Genomic DNA, 23,412 nt, shown 5'->3' on the forward strand with positions numbered 1-23,412 from the left:
TGTTATATATATAGGTCAAATCTTACTTTATATGGATATATTAAGTATTTTGGACACCCTCAAAAATAGTAATGAGCCGTAACTCAGTGGTAAAAGTGTGCCCAATCCACACACAATACCCAAGTTTGAATTTTTGCATCAACATTTTGTATATTTTATTTAATGTAGTATGCTTTAAAATGGTTAATTAATTAAAAAACGGAATACTTTTCTGCGTATAGAGTAGTAACGCAATAGTATGCAAAACTTTGTTTGCCACTAAGGTTCATTCGAACCTTCTTCCATGGAAAATTCTATTATTTATACATTGTCTATATATAGTAGAAGATGTCGAACCCCTTTCGTCTAGTTTGTGTATTTACTTCTTCATATTTTGAACCCGTCAGTAAAAATTTTGACTCCGCCATGGCATGTGATCACTCGGTTCTTAGATTTATACGTGGACTATTTATTTTAAGACGGTTTATTAAGAATTAATAAGTGATTATGAAAGAATATTCAATAGGTTGAAAATTGACTATGCAAAACATCCAGGCCTTTATAGGATACCACAAAATAATGACTCCTAAATAAACTTTTGTTCCAAGTGAAAAGAAATATTCTTGTAGTCTATTTGTAGAGGGTATCAAAATAGTCGAAGTACAAGAAATTTAGTACTCGAATAAAATAGAGATGGATCCAAGTTATAATTTTGTTTTCTTCTTGAAAACAAATAGACACAATATAAATTGAAAATGTGACTTATTACAATGTGGAATTAAGTAGTCATATCCTTCCACAACTAGCCTTTGTTTTAAAGCCAAATTGCATATCTAGGAATGGTAACAAAGGTTATCAAATCCCATATAATCTTGGTTCTCCAGCTTCTCAATCATATTTGCTATCCCCACACCACCTGCCAATTATCCAACATAACATATGGTTATTTTTAAGGCCAGAAAATAGAAAGAAACAATTGGCAGGATGAAAACTGATATATACCTAAGCTGATTGCACTGGTAAATATTGTCATGGCCAGTATGAATATGATAATAGAGGCTCTTCCAAGCAGAGCAATTACTCTTCTTATGACGTGCTGACCAACTACTGCAGCAATTGTTGCTATAGAAACGAAATAAGTAGCTGCATTTTGAAATATGAACTGTCAAGATTTAACTTTCTTGTAACGTAGTTATAGTGAAGATAATTTGTTCATGTTTTGTCTATGTTGCGTACCGTATGGGACAGGGAAACGCTTCAATAGGTAATATTGCACAACTGACATAGAGGATGAGAATGTCATTGAAAAGGTTGATGTTGCACTTGCTACCTGCCATATTTGTTTCATCACTTTGTCAAAGAACAATGTGAGACTAATTAACATCGTTCGAGTACTTATTATGGGTAATAGTTATTGTATTACCTGACTGTCAATATATAGAAGTTAAACCTGAACAGAGTTGTTATATATGTACAAGAAAGAAGAAACAGAGAAGCAAATGAGATATATGGAGTATTAAAAGGCAAGATGTACCTGAGGAGGAATTCCAAGTTCTAGAAACAGCGGTCCAAGGATGAAGCCACCTCCGAGACCAAGCAATCCGCCAACAATACCAGCAACTATGCCACAACAACAGTAAAAGAAGAGTAAATGTGGCTTCCAGTTTGTTATCTCCTTTCCTTTAGATGCAATCACCCTTGTCCCCTTGTACAGACATATTGCTTCATATAATGAAACCGAAACAGCAACAGGTACCTAATTAACACACATATGAAATCATCATCTTTCTTGCTCATTCTTAAAATTTGTAGCATATACTTAACTCCCAAACTAAATGGGAATTACCTGCAATAAGTTTAAAATCCAGTACCCGATGGAGCATGTCACGGTGTACGTCTGCAAGCAAATAAATGAATAACCATTGGTATAAAATAAAATAAAAAGCAGCATATCATAGAGTATGTGTTGGAGACTAGAAAGATTATTTACTTTTCTATTATGTACAAGTTTATCATAAGTAGTTGCTTACCTTGACAATTTGAATAGCAAGGAAAGCCACCCAAACAAACATTAGAAGTCCCAATTCTTTCCAGTAAACGTTGCGAAGCATGGGAACCTAATCGGATAATTAATTACATAGAAAAGTTGTTAAGGAAAATGGAATTAAATTTAGTCATCAAGATATCAACAGAGCATGTACTTACAGTGTCATCTACACTAGCTAATGGACCAGTAGGAAGTAGCTTGTATTCCCCTTCAGACTCTGCATTCATTTCAACTCATAATTTACGTCTTGTATGATCTCTAATTATGTTTCTACTAGCTACTCTATTTGTTTTCATGCAATCGCGCACTCAAAGATGCCAAAATTTTACCTGGCTTGTACTCTGACTCTAACTGCATCTTGGTTGCTTCCTGGGATTATATTGTAGCGCGATATCAAGTTCAAGTGAGTTCATGAAAAGAAACAGCACAACTTAGAATCATGAAGAAATGTAAAACTCACTTTTTTCATTATTGTTTCCTTCTTCCATGTCTCAATTCCCTTAAACAAAGCCTTTGTCGAGGTACCTACAACATATGTACTCCTTATAGTTAGCCTTTTGCAAAAGATGGAATAATCTTGTACATGGCAGGAATCCAAGAGAGTTAGATTTCTAAATTCTAACATTTCGTCACAGGTACTTAAACTACACTGATAATATAAAAAGTCATTCAGTACGACAATCAAATTGATTTGGGAATGGAATAGTTACCAACAAAAAGGATGATAAGGAGGACAGTAACCATCCAATCAGCAAAGATGACATTGAAAGCCACCCCAATGCTAATACCAAGCATTAGCATAGGTTGTAAGAGCAAAGCCAAATCATAGTCAATTATAGGCATGTCTAGTGTTGGATGCCTCAGCCTCATGTTGTAGTACACTGTTGATCCAGCTGCTCCCATTATCATGCCTTTAACAAAATCAATATAGTTTAGTACTGCTTCACAAATATATACTAAGTACATGTTAGTATGAAAAAAAGAAGTAGTATATATATACATACGTACATTTGGAAATAGCTGTAGATGATTTTGGGTCAAAGCCAATAATAAGAGTTAGCATTGGAACAAAAATTCCACCGCCGCCAACCCCTCCGACGCTTCCCAAAGCAGCACCAAAAAATCCCACAATGGATCCAACAATTACTCTCCATCCAAACTCCATCTCCTGTATGCTCCCAAAGAAAAAACATTATTTACTACTTGATATCTATTACTAGCTCCCTCGGTCACAATTTATGTGATATTATTTGACTGTGAAACAAGTCAGAAATATTTGTGTGTCGATAAATCATTCCATTAAAAATTAAATTATTTTTTAACTATCAAAAGGTATCATGCCTTTTGGTATGTATAAATAAGAAATATTATCACATAAATTGGGACAGATAAAGTATGTCTCAACACACTCATCACATGGACTTGATTCATTTTCATGAATTAAACAAGTGAAAATATTTTTGATTTTATATATGTGTGGTAGTAAAATTTTGAACTTAGGAGGTCTGCCTGCTATTTTACCGTATCTCATTTAAAAGCTAGACGGTCACACGATTCAACATGAACTTAAAAACAAAAAGCAAGTCTTGGATATATAGGTTCAAGTTTCATTGGCACTCAAATATCAAAGAATCAGGTTCACACATGAAAAAACTATCTAAAAAAATAACAAATTGAATATGCTCTCTAAACTTACCGGCCAGACGTGCTCATAAGAGGACTTTCCACTCCACAGAAAATGCACAAGCCTTACTGCAAAACCATGTGGTCTCATCTCATTATTCTCCACATAACTAATGTTATAAGGAGCAGTTGGCTCTAATTTATCCTTCAAAATAAGCCTTTCTGCATTAATCCCAACATCGTTTATTATGAATAATCCCCAGCATAGTATCCATACTGCTGTTACGAAAAACGCCTTCATTCTCTTTTTTAATAAGAAATATATATAGAAGTAGCTTCCTCTGTTTCCTTTGAGATAATTAATTGGCTACTTCTATATATATTCCACTTTGAAGAACCTGAGGGGAATTAAAAGAGCAGAGAAAACAAACTTCAAGAATATTGTATGCTTGAATATCCCTTTATTGCCTACGTTTATATATAATATGTAAAAGTTGAAATAGCTATGTGTCTGATATGGACATTTTACGTGTTTTGTACTGTTGAACAAAGATATCCTTTTAATTTATGTCATTTAAGAATTTATGTCATTTTTGTGCTAATAAAAGAGTTTGATCGAAAATAGTTACGTACTTCTCACTTTAGAAAACCAAAAAGATATTAATAGTGTAATTATATCTTTTCCAATTTCGTATTTACATTTACTATCCTAAGAATAAGATGATATATAATTACTAATTGCCTCATATTCGCTTTGTATTACGAATTAAAATAATATAATTTTTACATAGAGATGCATGTAATTACTTGATGATACAGATATTCTTTACACCGTCAATATACAAAAACTTAAGTGATTCTTTCCGATCCTCTGATGAGGCTTAGTTCAGCTAGCCCTAGACAGATCACATCTCATTAGAAAGGCTTTTTTCTTTATAACTATCCCAAAACTTTAAAAATGACAAGTAAAAATGAGCTAGGGCGGAAAATGGAACCATCTAGGAGGACATAGAATTCGAAATTTCTCAACATAAAATTATATAGTAAATTTTCATTCCCTACGTTCAAACTCAATAATGTTGTCAAACATAGAACTAGTGTTTGTTTCTTAATGTTAATTACTTACGTCTACACTAAACAACCATCGAAAAATTTGCAAAGTTTAGTAGTTTTGTCGTGTATATGCAAATTAAAGGGAGATAAGAAAGAAAGTCCTTATTTATTTTTTTGCTTCTACTCCACAAATTAGGAATTAAAAAAATTAGAGGGAAGCAGTGTTGTATGTCTTATTAATGTGAAATTTCCAGGAAACCCTCCAATTCATCATCTTACGCACGGATATAACCATGCATGTCTGACGATATATATGTATTTCAGAGCATGAAATTACACTTGACCATATTGGTATGAATATCATGATGATAACACGTACATCTGATTACTTAATATTTAGGACTACTAACTGTGAAATCAGGATTTTCACTAAGTTATTTGTAATTCGTTCTAAGTTTGGAGTTTCATATCTATTTTCTTGTTGGTTTAGGTTAGGGGTGTTTCACGGGTTGGTTTGGATCGGTTATTGGTCAAAACCAAAACCAAACCAACTTAATCGGTTTTAAAATTATCAAAACCAAACCAAACCAAATATAATATACATTTATCGGTTTGGTGATTATCGGTTTGGTTTGGTTCGGTTTTTCGGTTATTAACCATACACAAAAATAAAAGAAACAATTCATTTAAAATGTGAAAAAAGTGACAACAATCCATTCAAAACGAAAAATAGTTAGAATGACTTAAATTACTGAACTTTCGATCACTAAATTTACTATCAATAAATCTTTAAAATTCACTATATTGGCCTAGAAGGAAGAGACAATAACATTTTCAATCCCACAAAGAATTGTCATAGACACTCATATACATGAAATCAATAAGATAAATGTTTCATCTTGGGCATTTTTGCTTTCAATAAGTAAATTATAAAGAATTTTTAATGAAAATATGTATAAGATCTTTAAAATTGTTTATAAAAACAATATATTAAGTATGTATATTAATAAAATATATGTATATAATTCATCGGTTCGGTTCGGTTATTTTTTCAATTTTTTTTTAATAAAACCATAACCAAACCAAATACCATCGGTTTTCAAAAATCTAAAACCAAACCAAACCCAAATAAAATCGGTTTTTTTTATCGGTTTGGTTTGGGTTTTTGGTTTGGATCGGTTTTTATCCAAACCGTGAACACCCCTAGTTTAGGTTATACATGTATTAATAATATAATGATTAGTTATGAGAGAATCTATGTATTATTTTTTGTAGGAATTAGTTATGCAATTGCATGTTTTATCCGGCATAAAATATTAGTTTCCTCATTAACTTATACATATTCTAATTATACATAGTACTCCCAAAACACTTTGGGTGTGTTTGGTATGAAGGAAAATGTTTTCCTAGAAAATGTTTTCATGGAAAACAAGTTGATTTTTGACTTATTTTCTCATGTTTGGTTGGTGAGTAGAAAAGATTTTTAGTATTTGATTTATGAATGAATTATTTTTTTTTTAAAAATATCTTTTACTTTTACTAGAGTAGAAAATAATTTTTGAAATTGAAAATATTTTTTAAAAACAAACTTAAATTTTTTTTTTGGAGGTACGGGGGGGAGGAGGGCTGGGTAGGGGTGAAAAAAATGAAATTTTGAAATTGAAAATATTTTTGAAAAACAAACTTAAAATTATTTTTTCGGGGTGGTGGGGGGGTCGAGGGTAGGGGTGAAAAAATGAAATTTTGAAATTGAAAATATTTTTTAAACTTAAATTTTTTTTTGGGGGAGGGGGATTGGGGGCTGGTAGGGGTGGGTGGGGGGGGGGGTCAAGGGTAGGGTAAAAAAATGAAATTTTAAAGTTGAAAACATTTTTTAAAAACAAACGTAAAATTATTTTTTGGGGGTGGTGGGGAGGGGGGGCGACTGGTAGGAGGTGGGTGGGGGGGGATCAAGGGTAGGGTGAAAAATGAATTTTTGAAGTTGAAAATATTTTTTAAAAACAAACTTAATTTTTTTTTGAGGGGTAGGGGTGGCGAGTAGGGGGTGGGTGGGTTGCGGGGTTGAGTGTGGGGTGAAATTTTTTTTGAAGTTGAAAATGTTTTTTAAAAACAAACTCAAATTATTAATTTTTTTTTGGGGGGGGGGGGGGTAGGGTGGGTGGGTGATCGAGGATCGGGATGAAAAAATAAAAATTTGAAGTTGAAAATAATTATTAAAACAAACTTAAATTATTTTTTTTCAAAGGGGGTTAGGAGGCTGATAGGGGCGTTGATAGGGGGGCTGATGGGGGGAGGGTAGTAGGTGGGGGTAAAAAAATAAAAAATTGAAATTAGAAATATCTTTTAAAAACATTTTTTAATATTTTTTTGGGAGGGCGTGGGGGTAGGGGTGAGGGTGAGGGTGGGGTAAAAAAATTGACTTGAAAAATAAACTTGAAAATTATTATTATTATTATTTTATTTTATTTTGGGGGGGGGGGGTTGGGGGGCCGGTTTGAGGGTAGGAACAAAATAAATTGAATTTTTCAACAAAAAATAATTGTAATTTGAAGTTGAAAGAGAGTTTTGGAAAATGTTTTCCTTTAGGTTTTGAAGGGAAGTCATTTTCCTTAAATTTGAGGAAAATGAGTTGATTTGGAAAACATTTAACCCAGCCAAACATGAGAAAATTGGAAAATGTTTTCCTTCATACCAAACACACCCTTTATTTCTTATGCGTGATCTAATTAATACATCAATAGCCTAATCAGCTACCAAACGACTAGAGAGAAAATGTAATTAATCAGCGAGGACGGAAAAATAAACATTCGTGAGTTAAGAAATGATAATATACAGTTGGGGATTATGGCGTCTGTATACAAACAATTTAGAGGTTTTCGAGAGAATGATATGATTGAGCGATGAAGATGTAACAAATATAAATATTTTGGTTGGTTGAATATAAAAGTTATAACAGCCTAAACAATTTGTTTCTTTCTGGGAAACTTCTGAAGATGTACTTGTACGATCACTACAAGTACAGAAATTTTTAGCTTTCAGCATGGTACCAAATTGTTTAATTTGGATCACATATGTCCTACGCGTTCAACTCCTATCATAAGTTCGTTCGTGCACATTTACGCGCTATCAATTTGGGGGAAAAGACATATGAAGTAGGATCAGGATGTTTCGTTTTTTAGCCCTCCAACTTCCACCCATTTTTGCTCCCTTGAATCTTGATGATTTGAACCACCCACAAGACATATTGTAGTCTTGCTAAGATTTTGTGTATTGGGATCCCACCAATACACATAAAAGTTGGCATTTAAAGACAAATTAAGTTGATGTAAATGCCGTAAATGTTCTTATTGAGTTGATATAAATGCCATATATGAAACTCTTTTTACCTTAAATACAACAAAACAAAAAAAGAGGCATGCCTTTGAACAAAGTCAGAGCGGTGTCTTTATTTGGAACTAGACAACTCCAAGTACTTTCTATTCAACATTTTACGTAAAGGAACTGTACATCTTGGCTATCAAAATTCAAAACTCTCACCATCCAAAAATATACATAGCATACAACCCAGAAAGGGAGAGGCATCTCACTCAAAAACTCAAAACCTCTAGTTAAAGGGTAAGAATGAAATCCATTTCACATTTTTCACAACTTTGATGCCTTAGAGACACGGTATCATTTAGACGCTGGACGATTTTATTTATTTATTAATATTCTACAGAATCCCAGCCTCCTCAAAGAAATTTCAAACTATTTTCATAGGAGATAATATCCAAAAACAAATATGCTAATAAAGAACCAAAATACCATAACATGAGCGAATAGTCTGTTCAACATACAAGTACTCATAACAAACACAAAAGCGCACACAAATCCCGAATAAATTCACATTTAACAAGTTCACATAAGAACTCAGCAAGTAATTTACCAAACAATTCCAAAAGCAGATACAAAATTCAAAACATGGGCCGATGTGCCGCACCATCATCTTAGTGTTTCCATTCCCGCACTAGTCAAGCAGGTATTTCAACAGATAGTTGCATTTTCATTGAGGTATCAGTAGGCCATGTCTTCCTGCGAGTCAAAAATTCAGACAAATCTAGTGCAGCAATATTATTGAATGAGATATTAAAATTACCTACATAGCATATGGATTTTATTGCAACCTTACCACAGCAACACAAGCTGAAGCATACTCTTCATCGTCAGTAGTCATATTCACGAGAATGTGACCTATCTGAACGCTTGTAATCCTGGTCCCTTTCTTTTGCCTCAGATGCCCCGTGGTCATAGGCATAATTATCCTCTTCCATTTGATCATAACGATCGTGACCACGACTGGCATCTTTATAGCGATCATCACCACCTTGTGCATCTGGATTCTCATAGTCTCCTCGACCTCGGTGGTGATCATAATAGTCATAATGTCCATGATCATCTTCAGGTTCGGCAGGATCATAATTCCTTTCTTTGTCACCATGTCGGCCCCGCTCGTGTTTTGATTCAACATGCTCATAATCATATTCTCTATCACGAGAACGCCCACGACCCTGGTCAACCTCACCTTCATCCCTACCTTTTTCCCTGTCCTTCTCGCGGTGGCGATCTCGCTCACGGTGACCATCCCGGTCTTTGTCTTTGCCTCGCTCACGGTCACGTGTCCTATCACGTTCGCGGTCTCGATCACGGTCACGACCGCGATCTTTTTCTCTTTCTCTGGTTCTTTCGCGTTCCCTATGATGTTTGTCATCTCTTTCACGTTCCCTTGGTCTGTCATGAGAACGCTCACGAGATTTCTCTCTGTCCTTATCTCGCACCCTTTCACGGGACTTCTCCCGATCCCTGCTAATATGGGAATTCATAATAATATTAGACGTGAAACACATTATAGCATTAGCTCACATTTAAACTAAACAGAGTAGTGAATCGGACAACTCATCCTTGGAGAAGTAGAAATTTGTCTGGGAGTCTAATTGCCAGAAAGGAACTCAAAGCAAGCATACCTGTCCCTGTCATCTCGTGCTCTTGGCTCCTCAGAGCGAGATGCTGCCCTTCCCGGCTGAACCACCTCTCTGAAAAATAGGAGTATAGAGTCGACAATAATTAAAATTTCATGTAAGAATTTAAGCTTTTCACTTGACAATCATACCAAAAGGGCATCTAAACAAGAAAAAACTACTTTGAGAACATTTTATGAGTAATTATCAAACTGAATGCCAAACAATAACAAATTCAACTTGTAGACAAGATATCGTACATAGAAGCTCAGAGCAGCAAGTCATTTTTAGGAAAAAGGAACACAAACTGAAGCATCTATATACCCCGAAAGACGAGTTGAAATTCAGAAAAGCAGTTTATGTCTACTACAAGCAAACATGTCTTGTTGTATCTAACAAATTAGCATTTTACGCAATATGCAACAATAAAATCAACTCAAACAGAGAAGAGGAGACATTCCCATTGCGATTTTTACTCCATAGACACCACAGGAACCATTATTGCACTAAAGAAGAGCTGAGATCAATGTCCTTTTTAGCACTATGCATATGTACATATGACAAGTTCATGCAATACCTATTAGCATCTTCATTTCCAACTCTTGTTGTTCCAAGTCCACCGCCAAGTCTGCGGGGCCGCCAATTGGGGACTGTTCTACCACGTTCAACATCAACCAGCACTCTTCTATTATCAATCTTCTTTCCATCAGCTTGTTTATATGCAGCTGAATTATATCCAAAAGAATTAGAGATGGAAGTGAGACTTCCAAAAAGTCAGAAGAATAGGAGTTTAGAGAAACCTTTCATATCCCGTGTATGCACATACTCAATGAAAGCATAACCCCTGGGTTTATTGTTTGTCTTGTCCATAACCAAGCGAACCTGAAACTCGAACAATTTATGGAATTAACACTACTAATAACATTATAATCATGTTTGATGCAGCGGTCAAAAAAGTTTATGTTTTTTATCTACTCAGCGCGATTAGGTACAGTAAGCTCCTAATGGCACGGCAGGCACTATGCCTAATTAGCCGTGCTCACCTTTGAATCAAAGAGCTCCCAGGCGAGATGCTTCATCATCACTGCTAGAGTTGAACAAGAACTGTGGCCTTATGTTTGCAATATATTCTAACTCCCCTTACCAGGGAACATTTTAAAATAAAATAAATTATTATAGAAGTATAGTCAAATACCAGGTGTCTCCTGAAATGCTTGAAACTTTTTTGATAGCCTTTGAATCCAAAAGTAAAATCTTAGCAGCATAGATGGGATGTAAGAAGAATAAAGAAGAGAACAAGGTCGATACTCCCAACAAATTTTTACCCAGTAAAGGCAAGTATCAATCTCCGGTGTTGCTTGGAATAAGAGGCCAAAGATATATTGCATCATTGCTCTGCTCATCTAAGTGTTCAGCTTTGTTTCATGTAATGTAGCTCGGACTTGGAAATTGAATGGTCATGTTTGGCAACTCAAAAAAACAAAAGCTACCAGAAAATTAAGTTTTACCCTTACCAGGAAAATACCTAGGAGTCGAACATCTTTACCTTTGTGGTTCTAGAAACTAATGGAATATCAGAATGAATAGCACTTGAAACTAATGATATCCAAACCAGGATAAGAGGATAAAGACATCGAACTGATACTCAATAATTGGAGCACTGTTACCTGAGGAAGGGCATACTGGCAATCTGACCTTTATTTTACAAAGCAAAGAAATGCTAGTAACTTCACAAAAAAATTCACCCATTTTCAGAGTGCAGAATGCACCTCGAACACCAGGGAATAGTGCTAGCAGTTCAAACAACAATCCATTTCTTAACTACAGCCTGAAGAGATGCATCCGAAGGTACAATTGAAAAAAAAAAAGTTCTCCAGATAAAATGTGATTTTGAAAGCTTATAGCATAAACCATTTCTTTTTCTTTTTTAATAATCTGAAGCACTAAGGAAGTCGAGAGCTAATCAGTTTATTACTATTTAACAGACACTGCCAAATTCAATAACTTCTCATCAAAATACTGAAGTGCAATCCATGCTATAAGTTTATACACATAAAGAATGCATCGCATGCACCTTAAGTGAAAGTTTGAAACTTAAGTAGAGTAATGTGGGGTACTTCTTTTATGTACTCCATCCTCATTTTGAAGGACTCAACTATAAAGACAACCTTTCAAAAAGTGTATCGACCCCACAGTTCTTTAAATTTTGGTGATTAAAATCTGTTTTGAGATAAGATGCTAATTTTTTTTATGAAGTACATAAAGAGAAGCTGCTGAAAATTGTAAGATGTTCAGTGCTTTCAGAAAATAATAAGTTGTGGAAATATCAATTTGAGAAACGGCTGGATAGTAGGAGGAAGTACCATGCCACCATAAAAGTACACATCTTACCAACCAAAAGCCAGTAACCTGAGCCCCACAAAGGGATGCTCTATAATACCTACCCGCTTGATTGGACCATAAGCCTCGAATTCGCGTTTGACTCTGCTTTCTGTTGTTTCATAATTCTGAGAAAATGTGAAAGACAATCAACAAAATTAAGAAGATATTCCATTGTCAAAAAAAAACAAAACTTAGATGATATTCCCAAGTAACAGCAAAATTGATCTAAAAAGATCTTCACTCACAAGTCTTGCAACAAAGAGTGTCTTGTATGGATCTCCGGTAACATTTGGGTCGCTGCTAGGATCATCTGTTCAGCAGAAAAAAACAAAAATTTATTCCATTTTTAATCATAAAATATGGCTCTCAAATATTCAGAAAATAAAAAAATTAGGCACTTCATACATTTTTCAAGCTCCTCAGCAGCCTTTTTAGCACCCTCCTCCAGCCGTAACTTGTGGATCCTAGCTCTTCGTTCAGTCTGCATCCAATAACAAAAGCAATCAATGAGCATAAACAAAAATATACACAGATTCACCATAGTATGTAATTGCACATCTTATTATACTTTTCTGGAATAAAGTAACTCTTCAGAACCGGTTTGGATACCAGAGGATGTAACTGTCTCAATCCCAAATTAGTTGGATTAGATAACCCACATCTCAAGTTAAATAGTAAATATAATCCACTCCTCTAACTACATGCACTACCAATTTACAACAGATTCAGCTCTATTGAATAGGGGAGACAACAGTATCTTCCAGATAAGATGAGATCCAATGGTTACAACAGCTCCACACCTTGGGGAGATAATAATAGAAGCTTTCAATTACACAGAAAATTTTGGCATTATTCAGTGCAAGACAAACATAAAACACACAACTAAAACTACCCTGAGGGAAAAAGATAAAGAACAAGACATGATATTACCACTAATTCAACTACAACACAATGTTTTAGTGTCATTTGTTGGACATTCAAGATTCATTCATCTCGAAATAGAAAAAAAATCAGCAGATCATTATATGGCAAAACACACAAATAATCAAGCAAACATCAAATTGATGAAATTAAAATATCACTGTTAAGAGAACATGGATGATTGCTTATTGCTAATTGGTGTTGAAGCAGTTAATAAGGCAAGAAGAAGGGAGAAGAATGAATATCCAACCCTCAATTAAACAAAACGACCTACCCAAATAGATCAGAAAAGAAATTGCAGCATATAAAATAATCTTACCGGGGTTTCAACCTCAGGGATTGGTGGAGCATATTCTGGATCACCAGGTTGAGCGAAGTTACTAACAAATTGTGCCATCCCTAAAAAACAAATCAGAATATTTCTAAGAATTATACAAGATAACTGACGGAACAAGAAATGACTCAATCCATGAAGAATGTTAACCAGTATATGAAGGGCATTTTCTCTTCTCAGGGGGTGGTTTGTACTCCAAAGGTGGGCGGGGCTCAAACAGCTTCAGAAGATTAGCAGTCAACCCAGTTGGATGACTTTGACCAATCTGCATATATTACATATATCAACAAAGAAAATACACAAACTTGCAGCACCAGTGAGGAACAAAGAAAAGGATTGCCAATACTGCAACAGCCTGACAACATAGTTCTACACTTCTACTGTTATTCTAAGCCAACTATCTAGTCACACAGTATATTTAGCTGTCATAAAAGCACAACAAATATGCATCTTAGACAATTTCTAGTCTCATTTCACAAAAACAAAAATAATAAACCTAGAGTTGGAATTGGAACAATTCTAAAAATATCACGAAACAAGAAATAAACCACAACACCTTACTCACTACTACATAATGACAAATCACGAAGACATCAAGAAACCAACAACAACGTTCTAATTTCCCCAAACCACTTGGGGGTTGACATATGAATCCACATCAATTCCACTCCATCTAGGTCTGTTTCCCCCCAGTATTATACAATTAATATTTTGGGAAAGATTAGAGGTACCTAAGACTATGAATTAATAAACATTGAGAATCCCTAACCAAACTAAGAGAGGGACTTAATGTGAGTTTACCGACAACAACTGACTAGACCATAATCCTAACAAGTCGGTATAGTCTATATCGATACTTCACTTCTACTCTCTTTTTTTCCTTTGCTAAATCCACACAAGCACGCAATAAATCACAAATACCAAACAAGTTGAAGCAACAGGGCACAAAATCATCTAAATTTCTAACCTCATATTCATCAAGAAAGAACCTAAGGAAAACCTAAACAATCAAACAACATTAACACAACAAAAAAAAAAAAACCTAGTTAAACAATCTAAGTCAGTAAACAACAAAGACAACAGATCGAATGTTATAACTTACAAGCTTGAGTTGCATGACATTAGCGCGATTCTGGGCCTTTGCACGGGCCTGAACGTTAGGGTTGTTCCGCATGAAGGCATCGTTGAAGTCTCCCATTGAAGTCGACTAGGGTTTTTGCTAGATGCGAATCGCCGCCACAAGAAGTGGAGTTACGTTAATCGGACGATTGGAGAGATGGAGAAGATAGCTGAGAGCGGCACGAAAACCAAAATAGAAACAAGGGTTTATCCGGCGAAGAGAAGCGGCTCATATAAAGACTCCATCAGAGATCTCACTCCATCACTCGCGAGTTCATTTATACCAAAATTTTAGAAATAATTTTTTTAAAACTAAAAATACGAAATATCATTTAATCTTTTAAATATGTCATGTGAAAAGATGTCAAAAAATAAAAAGAATTTTTTTTTTAAAATTAACTAAAAAGAAAAAACAAACGAATAAATTATAACGAATGAAACAATAACGATGAACAAGGGATAAATACATATTTTTCAGCGTCTTGAATACGAAATTTCATGAAGTTGTGAGACTATTGAATTTTAAGGATATATGTATGATACTGAAGAAAAAAATAAATATAAAAAGTGAATTCTTAAAGAAAATAAATCAACTCAAAAAGAAAGACATATAAATTGAATGTAATTAATATTTTCTCTAATTCATATTAAGTAAATTATGTTTGAACGAATGTAATTTTAATTCTTGACAAATGTTCTAGCAAGAAATTGTTGTTGATAACCTTTCAATTCAATATATTTTTATTTATTTTAAAGGAAGATTGTGATATGTTGAGCAGGTGAAAACGAGCTTGCTTGAACACCTTATAATTGTCACTTTGATCAATTGAAAGAAATCAAAACACAACAAAAAAGATTTATATTACTTTTTAAAAAATCCACAATTACAAGTTTTTTAAGCAAGCGGGCATTCACCTACCCTCTCAGAATCATCTCAATCTTCCTTAATAATTGATAAATATCAATATCAAAATACCTAGAATTGAAGGTTTTACTACAAAAGCTTATTATTTCCTACTCTTGTTATTTTATTTCCTTTCTCTCAATTTAGGAATTATTTATAGTTAAATATACCTTACAGTGAACGTGCAATTAGAACTGTCAAAAAGGGTCGGTCCAGCCCCACCCGACTCAAGAAATTTGAAGGGCTAGGGCGGACTGGCCCTTCATTTGGAAGGGAATGTCCAACCCAACCTAACCCTAGAAGGGCTGAGGGCTACGGCGGGCAAGTTTTTTTTTTTTTCTTTTCAAGCTTATAACTATGTAACATCAAAATAATGAGAAGATTTTCAAATCAATATGACAAACAATGGTGTTGTTTCAATAACACTAGCAAAAAATAAAAATGTCCTTATGGGGTAGGTCTATGGAGGACAATCAGGAATCAATGGCCTAAATTGTGGGGAAACTCAAGAATTGTAATAGGAAATGGAAGGAGGACGTCATTCTGGAATGATGTGTGGGTTGGTCAATATCCCTTAATGCAGCTGTACCCGATGATCTATAATTTGAACCAACAGAAGAAGGCAACAGTAGCAGATGTCAGGGACAATCAAGGATGGAACCTCTCTTTTAGGAGAATGTTGAATGACTGGGAGATTGACAGTCTAACAGATTTCTACAATACTCTGGAGCAAGCAATCAACTTTCAACCTAATGAAGACAACCTACACTGGTTGAAGGCCAAAAATGGGAAATTCACAGTAAAATCAGCTTATAGACACCTTGATAGGCCAGCTGCAATGCTCTTACCATGGCCTTGGAAGATGATATGGAAAGTTAAAGTACCTCACAAGGTGGCTTGTTTCACCTGGTTAGTAGCCAGACAAGCAGTACTAACTCAGGACAATCTAATGAAAAGGGGAAGACAATTATGTTCCAGATGTTTTTTTTGTAAAAGAGAAATAGAGACAACAAACCATCTCTTCATCCATTGTAGAGTGACAGAGAAACTGTGGCAGGTGTTTTTTAACTTAAGGGGTATCAGTTGGTCCATGCCAAGGCATACCTCCGAAGCTCTAACACGCTGGAATAGAGAAGGAAATTTGTCCGACCACAAAGAGAGATGGAAGATTGCCCCTGTTTGCATCTGGTGGACAATATGGAGGGAGAGGAACCAAAGATGTTTTGAAAACAAGAGCATCCCTTTCCAAAGTCTGAAGTTGAATTGTCTTATAACCTTTTTTTTTTTGTGTAACTATGTACTCCCCAAAAAGGTGGAGGATATTACTCAGTTTCTAGATAGTTTAGGAGGGATATAGGTGGTAGATTTCTTTGGTTTTGTTTACTGTAAATCCCAGATGTAACTACTACTAGAATACACTATTGGTGTATCTTGTCTATAAAATGTTAACTTTCTCAAAATAAATAAATAAATGTAATTAGCATGTATCTCGCATACCAAATACGTGAGCGAGATAAGAGAGTGACAAGCAAGATGGGAGGGAGGCGAGGCGTGAGATTTGTCTATATATCCTATATACATGCGAATCTACTTGGATAAAGCGTATCTAGAACAAATTAACCTAATTTTGAGTCCATATATTCTGAGATACATGTATTTAAACATACCAAAATCTGGTAAGATTCATAATATTACAACATAGCGTGTATTTAAGTAATTAGATTATATACTAGCAAAATTATTGTAAGTTAACCTTAAATAAGAAGTTTTGGTCCATGGGTCGACCCTGATTATGCCTCAAGGGCCAAGGGCTTATATGAGCCGGACTTATAAGCCCTAGTTTTAGATGGGCTAGAAAAATCCTATCACAACCCTACCCCAATAACGGGTTAGGTTGGGCCGCCCCCATGGGCTAAGCCCGTTTTGACGGCTCTACGTGCAATACACGCTTTTATTGTCCAAAAGACGTCTCGTTGGGCATGTGTTAGGGGTCCCAATGCGTTGTATTTATCGTCAATAAAAAATTAAAACCTCACGAGGGACGTGCATTGGGACCTTAAGACGTTATCTTACAATGTTAACCAACGCTTTTGAAATTTAAATTTTGACTACTTCTCTCCTACCAACTGCTCTCATTGTGCACAAAAACTTATGTTACTATGTTTCAATATGGGTTTTTCAAAATCAAATTATAACCGATAATTCAATTATAAATTTGACTTATTGATATTGGTTATTGAATTAACAATTGATAATTAAAAAAATTAAAAGTATATAATCAATAATTAATTGATGCAGAGATAAATTACTCAATTTTCTTAAATGATAAATTATCAATCCATTAAAATTATTATATTTATAAATTATAATTTTTTCCTAGCATATATTTATACTTTCCCCGCTACTTCTAAATTTTTTTCTTGTTAATGTAGCATAAAGATTTGGTTTGTTCCTGCTGGGGATAGATCACGTGATATATTTAATGAAACAAAGAGACATAAGTTAACTAAAGCAATGATAAGTATTTTCTTGTTGTGATTTTAATTGAAGAAAAGGAATAATATAACAGTAGTACTTAAGATGTAAATTGATGACTGCTCGATAATTGTTAATTTGATACTAAATTAATCAATATTTTATTGGTTAATTAGCAAATTAATACATAAATCTAATCGTTGTTTTATTTTATCTTCTTTTTTTTATTTCATCTTTTGTCTATTTCTTAAATACTATTCCGCCGATTTTAATTTATGTGGCAACTTTCGAATTTCAATCTTATTATTAATTGTTGTGACTTATAGTACTTTTTACGTAATTTACAAATGTATACATTTCATATTTTTACGTAATTTACAAATATATAAATTTCATTTAAAAAATTAAAAATTTCATGAACAAATTTCAGTTAAACTTAAATTGGTTGACTCTCAAAATATGAAAAGTGTCGCATAAATTGTTTGATGGTTGATATTAAGCTATACCTGCATAAATGTTATATGCAAATCTTGATATTGCCTATTTTATTTTAAATATAATATTATAATCCTAGATAATCCTATTTCCAACCGAACAACCCATAGATGTTTTGCAAGAATGGGTGAGAAGGAGATCTACCGTCCTTAATCACTCTTAATTAGGGATAAAATGATGTTTACACCAAATCAATAGAAGCATGATATGTATTTACACATAATATTAAAAGCCAAACTATAGTTAATTAACATGAATTCTTATCTCATTAGATCACCAAACTAAAACAAATTTACATAATTTAATATAAACACAAAATACGACTAAATATTTACTCTTAATCATACTTAGTGGACAGGCTTTTGGCAGAATAAAAGCGTTTGAAAACCATAGAAGAAATTATAAAATCAAATATTATATATATAGTACAAATGTACAGAATATTGAGACAAAAATGATACTGTGCTATATATAATGTACTGTAATATATACATAAGCATATTTTGCTGCTATGCCTTTGATTTTGTATATTTATTTGACAAAATCACTAAAGAGTACGATCCATTAATTGGATCAGTTCTAGGGAAGAAGTCAAAATGTTAGCTATTCATCCTGTCAAGCTTCAAGTCTTCAGCTAGTTAGCTTTTCATCCTCTACCTCTTTGATGATGATCAAGCTCACTGGAATCACCGCTCGAGGAGGAAGGGTTGAGTCCATAGTCACTTGTCCCTCCATATTCACTGCTATCGAATTCTTGGTTTGATATCATTTTCCTAAACTTGACCATGTCAGCGTTGTATGCACCAGTATCGTAGGTATCAGTCTTTGCACCATCGCTCATGTCCTCCAAAGATGAATCGCCATCCAAAGCTCGCATAATCTGTTCATTAGAATGTGCATCACTAATTGTCTCCAGAAAGTAGAAGAGAAAAGGAACATATACAATGAGTCTAATTGCAATGGTATAAGATATAAGTTCAAAGTAATCGATAAAGGTAAACCACAAAACCATGTACTAACCGGACTTAACAAAGGAGGGTCTAGTTTGATAGCTCTAATCATGAAGATGACATACCTGAGTCATCTTTGGACGTCTTTTAGCAGAATGACGAGTGCTAGCAGCAGCACAGACTACTAGCCGATGCAGCTCCTTTGGAACACTGTTTCCTTCAAAAGGAGCACCTACCAATTCGTCATATTTTCCCTCTTCCAAGGCTGTTTTAAGAAGCGGCCTAGCCTGTTCATATTCATACATTAGGTTAATAAGGGTATGCATATACAAAAATTGGTGTCTAAATACACGTTAAAATCTAGGTATTGTTGATGCAATGAATGAGATATGGAAACTTGAGATCAAGAGCGAACCCAGACTACTAAACTGTCTTCCATAATATTGCTAGGATCAATAGGTCGCTTCCCAGTTATGAGTTCCAAAAGCACAATTCCAAATGAAAACACATCTGATCTGTCTGTTAGCTTGCCACTTGATGCATATTCAGGAGCCATGTACCTGCAGTATAAGGATAAGATGGCTTTTTCATTACTGATGCCTAATTTCTTCCAGAATCAAGCACCCGCATTTATTACTTTAACCAAGAGGTCCGAAAAAGTTAAAATGACTTCTAAAACATTTTTCATGTATGTTAAACATTGGTTTTTTTTTTGCCTTCACTGTGGATATCTCTTGCCTAAGCTACTATGACTAAGCATATGAAAAGTTCTCTGAAAATTAGAGACCTTTAGAACCCCAAAACAAAAACATCAAACTGATTTTCAGGGCATTCTAAATCTTGCTCAGAATTATCAAATTTCTAGGCTTTTTAGATTGATAACATGGTATATGATTGGATTTCGACCAATTAAGATTTTTCGGTAAGTCTGGAAACATTTAAAGATGAAAGATTATATGTCACTTCTAAAGATAAGCACTAACCTTCACCTAGTATTTCTTTTACCTCTCAAAAAGTAGAAAAATGCTATGCTCAACTCACCCGAAAGTTCCCATAACACGGGTGGAGACATGAGTAAAGTTGTCAGAAGAAAGCTTAGCCAATCCAAAATCTGCCACCTGAGAAACCAGAAACACTCTTGTAATTCCCAAGGTTATCATGATTATTAAGCAACACTTCTAATAAAAGTGGAGATTTACGTTGAAAACCAACCTCCCAAGTTTCCTGACATATGCAAAATACATAAAAACAATACACGAGACAATAATGACTACAATAATTTTACCTTAGCTTCAAAGTTGTCCTCAAGTAGAATGTTTGCAGCCTTTATATCACGGTGGATAATTTTAGGATGGCCTGTGTATAGAAACAAGGGTTGAGAAAGAGAAACAAAGAGAAAAAGAAAAGGGGAGCATTGTGAATAGAAAAATTTGTATACAATCTTCATGGAGGTAAGCTAATCCTCTGGCTGATCCCAACGCAATTTTAAGTCTTGTTCCCCAATCCATAACACGATGGCCCTTCCCTGCAAACAAATTTAATTTAACCATTAGCATGGAGAGCATTTTCAACAGCTCAAATGGTTTTTTAAAAGGATTTAACTCATATATATTTACCATGTAAAGAATTTTTATGTCATTACTTAGTGTATTTTCTCACTTGTAGTAAGACGTAATTTGTGTTATTCTTTAGGTTACTAATTCCACTTTTTATGAATTGTTACATGTAGTTATATTTAAGGCAACGTGACAGTGTAATAGTTCTTTATACTAGCTAGTGTATATAAACTCTTAAGGAAGTCTTTCAATTATGTATCATAAAAGGGAGTATTCAATGACGGGAAGTACCATGAAGATGGAATTCCAAGGTTTTGTTGGGAACATACTCATAGACCAACATTCGCTGGCTATCAGCAATGCAATATCCAACAAGAGAAACAAGGTGGCGATGATGAACTCTGCTAATGATATCAACCTCTGCCTGAAATTCTCGTTCACCTTGTCCACTGCCCGACTTCAAACTCTTGACAGCTACCACCGTTCCATCAGCCAAAACACCTTTATGTACATACCCAAAACCACCTTCGCCTAACAAATTGGCCTTAGAAAATCCAGAAGTCGCTCTAGCTAGCTCCTCATAAGTGAACTGACTCTTAGAGAACCCACCAAGACTCGGAGATGGCACAAGAGCTTGGCCATTAACAGCAAAGGTGCTATCGCTACTTGTATAAACTGTGGTAGGAACCTTAACAATGTGTTCCATGGGCTTAGGACCTTTGTAGTATGGATCAGTACTACCTGCACCTAAATACAAAAATATACACTGTTACTAGGATGGTGAAACCTCCTACAGTTTTTGAGTTTCTCATTAAAACAACAAATGTATACTTGAATAATTATGACAAAAATTGGATATGCATACAAGTTAAACTCTTACTTACACAAGAGAGTACTAATTATGCTTTTAAGCGACTCGATAGTTCAAGTTTTTATCAATTTACAATAACAGGATATGTAACTTATACTCGGAAAGAAATAAAGACACATAGGTTACAATTTTACGAACCTTTAGGTGGACGTCTAGGAGGACCAGGAGGAGGATTGATATAGTAGTGTTCTTTCTTCTTCCTTCTCCAGTAAATTAAGCAAACAATGATAGTGGCAAAAATCATCAATCCTGCCACTGCTATTCCAGCAACTATAAACATATCAGATGAACCTGAATTAGACGAAGGCGAGCCATTGTTGTTTCCTGAAGAACCAGCTGCTGGTTTGCCTGAACGTTGTGCACCGCCTGGTTTTTCAAAAGGTGCTGATTTTTCTGAAGGTGGAGGAGGAGATAATTTTCCAGCAGATAATGAAGGCGGTCCTGAGGAAACTGGGGGTGGGGGATTAAATTTGGATGAGGTAGGAGGAGACACCTCATCAGGAGCATTGGGTGATGTGGTAGTGTATTCTGACGGAGGTGGTGGTGATTCAGAAGCTGAGGGTGGTGGTGATGACGGAGGAGAAGATTCCTTTGCGGGTGGAGGAGAATTTACAGGTGGAGGAGATTCTGGGGGTGGGGAGGTAGGCGGAGCTGGTGGTGGCGGAGATGGGGAGGAATTAGAAGGAGAGGAGGAAGTAGTGTCATTTTTGTTGGACGAAGCAGTACCAGGAGGTGATTGCATATTTCAACAACGGTGAAATTTCCGGCAGCCCAGAAATTCAACCTCTCCCGTTAACTGCTCGTCTCAACAAATCTTCAATGCTCCTATATTTCCATGAAAAAGGAAAAAAAGAAAATGTTATGTTAAACAACAAAATTGAAGATCCTATACAATATAGTAACAAAAATGATTCAATTTGGACATGAAGAGAAGAAATTTACCTGAAAGATGTACGAGAACAGAGGGTTCTCAAAAGGGAGAAAGAGAAATCTTAGCATTGTGATGTTCAAAGAAAGCCTACCCCCTTTCCCCTCTCTCACCCTCAAATTGTTTGCTCCTACAAACAAGGACCCTTCTCTCTCTCTCTCCCTAATTTTATTTTATTTTGCATTTTTAACACCGGAGAAAACATTAGTCTGTTAACAAGAATATTATGTGGAATTAGTCGAGATGCCCGATATTTTAGTCAACTACAGAGCATTGCAGTAGTAGTACATACTCCAATTAAGTTGGATTATTCTGATTCCTGATCTTTCATAACAAGGCAATATTTCATATTCAAGACTTGATTTCTCTATTTCCCATTTATTATAAGTAACTGTGAGTGCATAATTTAGAAGGAATGATTTACTTTATTCTATTTGCTTTATGAAGATTCGAGGCAGTACGTAATTGTGGGAGCAAGCAAAGAGAAGACAATCAGCTCATCTTCTATCAGACCTGATATGACATAGGAGGAAGTTGATGTCAATTGTAGTTCCAAAGTGTAAGTAGTTCTTAACACTTATCTCGTCAAAAGAGAATCTGACTATTCAATTCCAACATTTTGCACTTGTTTATGTAACAATGAAAAGAACCAAAACTAACAACTAGCAGCAAGAAAGTAAAATGAATGAAGGACAAAAACAAATCATACTACTTTGTCCAAATGAAACAATATCATCAAGGGCACTACTTCCTATTCTCCAGATCCTTGTAACATAACGAG

At 34.8% G+C, this 23,412-nt stretch overlaps 3 protein-coding genes across 7 annotated transcripts; all 3 read right to left on the minus strand.

Moving 5' to 3' along the window:
* Positions 1-640: 640 nt before the first annotated feature.
* Positions 641-4,084, minus strand: LOC125822581 (sulfite exporter TauE/SafE family protein 3-like). Its single transcript, XM_049501994.1, has 12 exons — positions 3,723-4,084; positions 3,035-3,194; positions 2,737-2,937; positions 2,487-2,551; positions 2,356-2,395; positions 2,185-2,243; positions 2,010-2,096; positions 1,826-1,876; positions 1,514-1,735; positions 1,216-1,309; positions 982-1,122; positions 641-895 (listed from the first exon to the last, which is right to left on the minus strand). Exons 1-12 carry the CDS (start codon positions 3,948-3,950, stop codon positions 813-815), a joined length of 1,431 nt encoding a protein of 476 aa, XP_049357951.1. The 5' UTR covers positions 3,951-4,084; the 3' UTR covers positions 641-812.
* Positions 4,085-8,583: 4,499 nt separating this feature from the next.
* Positions 8,584-14,729, minus strand: LOC125821883 (U1 small nuclear ribonucleoprotein 70 kDa). 4 transcript variants are annotated; one of them, XR_007442621.1, is made up of 11 exons: positions 14,436-14,729; positions 13,484-13,598; positions 13,319-13,398; positions 12,484-12,559; positions 12,324-12,388; positions 12,141-12,203; positions 10,497-10,578; positions 10,274-10,421; positions 9,703-9,771; positions 8,842-9,544; positions 8,584-8,773 (listed from the first exon to the last, which is right to left on the minus strand). XR_007442621.1 is itself a non-coding variant. In XM_049501248.1 (11 exons), exons 1-10 carry the CDS (start codon positions 14,529-14,531, stop codon positions 8,905-8,907), a joined length of 1,431 nt encoding a protein of 476 aa, XP_049357205.1. In that variant the 5' UTR covers positions 14,532-14,729; the 3' UTR covers positions 8,584-8,773; positions 8,871-8,904. The 4 variants fall into 4 exon arrangements, 3 of the variants coding, with proteins under 3 accessions (XP_049357205.1, XP_049357203.1, XP_049357204.1); XM_049501248.1 differs by having other exon boundaries at positions 8,871-9,541; XM_049501246.1 differs by having other exon boundaries at positions 8,871-9,544.
* A 4,075-nt stretch (positions 14,730-18,804) lies between these two features.
* Positions 18,805-22,765, minus strand: LOC125822533 (proline-rich receptor-like protein kinase PERK5). 2 transcript variants are annotated; one of them, XM_049501942.1, is made up of 9 exons: positions 22,646-22,765; positions 21,842-22,528; positions 21,124-21,573; positions 20,715-20,801; positions 20,562-20,632; positions 20,318-20,394; positions 19,692-19,836; positions 19,402-19,563; positions 18,805-19,206 (listed from the first exon to the last, which is right to left on the minus strand). In XM_049501942.1, the coding sequence occupies exons 2-9, from the start codon at positions 22,443-22,445 to the stop codon at positions 18,973-18,975; spliced, it is 1,830 nt and encodes a 609-aa protein (XP_049357899.1). In that variant the 5' UTR covers positions 22,446-22,528; positions 22,646-22,765; the 3' UTR covers positions 18,805-18,972. The 2 variants fall into 2 exon arrangements, with proteins under 2 accessions (XP_049357899.1, XP_049357898.1); XM_049501941.1 differs by having other exon boundaries at positions 18,818-19,206; positions 21,124-21,579.
* Positions 22,766-23,412: the final 647 nt, after the last annotated feature.

The sequence above is a fragment of the Solanum verrucosum genome, unplaced genomic scaffold, assembly GCF_900185275.1.
Source record: "Solanum verrucosum unplaced genomic scaffold, falcon-dt-bn FXZP01000103.1, whole genome shotgun sequence".
Taxonomy (NCBI): Eukaryota; Viridiplantae; Streptophyta; class Magnoliopsida; order Solanales; family Solanaceae; genus Solanum; species Solanum verrucosum.

Coding starts and splice junctions, on each gene's coding strand:
- LOC125822581 (XM_049501994.1), bottom strand. CDS start 3,950: ATGAAGGCGTTTTTCGTAACAGCAGTATGGATACTATGCTGGGGATTA. Junction 2,938..3,034: donor ATCTACAGCTATTTCCAAAT/GTACGTATGTAT, acceptor ATTTTGTTAAAG/GCATGATAATGGGAGCAGCT. Junction 2,396..2,486: donor AGGAAACAATAATGAAAAAA/GTGAGTTTTACA, acceptor ATATAATCCCAG/GAAGCAACCAAGATGCAGTT.
- LOC125821883 (XM_049501246.1), bottom strand. CDS start 14,531: ATGGGAGACTTCAACGATGCCTTCATGCGGAACAACCCTAACGTTCAG. Junction 13,399..13,483: donor AAAATGCCCTTCATATACTG/GTTAACATTCTT, acceptor TTTGTTTTTTAG/GGATGGCACAATTTGTTAGT. Junction 12,560..13,318: donor TCCCTGAGGTTGAAACCCCG/GTAAGATTATTT, acceptor TATTGGATGCAG/ACTGAACGAAGAGCTAGGAT.
- LOC125822533 (XM_049501941.1), bottom strand. CDS start 22,445: ATGCAATCACCTCCTGGTACTGCTTCGTCCAACAAAAATGACACTACT. Junction 20,802..21,123: donor CTTGGAATTCCATCTTCATG/GTACTTCCCGTC, acceptor ATTTGTTTGCAG/GGAAGGGCCATCGTGTTATG. Junction 20,395..20,561: donor AGGACAACTTTGAAGCTAAG/GTAAAATTATTG, acceptor CTGGTTTCTCAG/GTGGCAGATTTTGGATTGGC.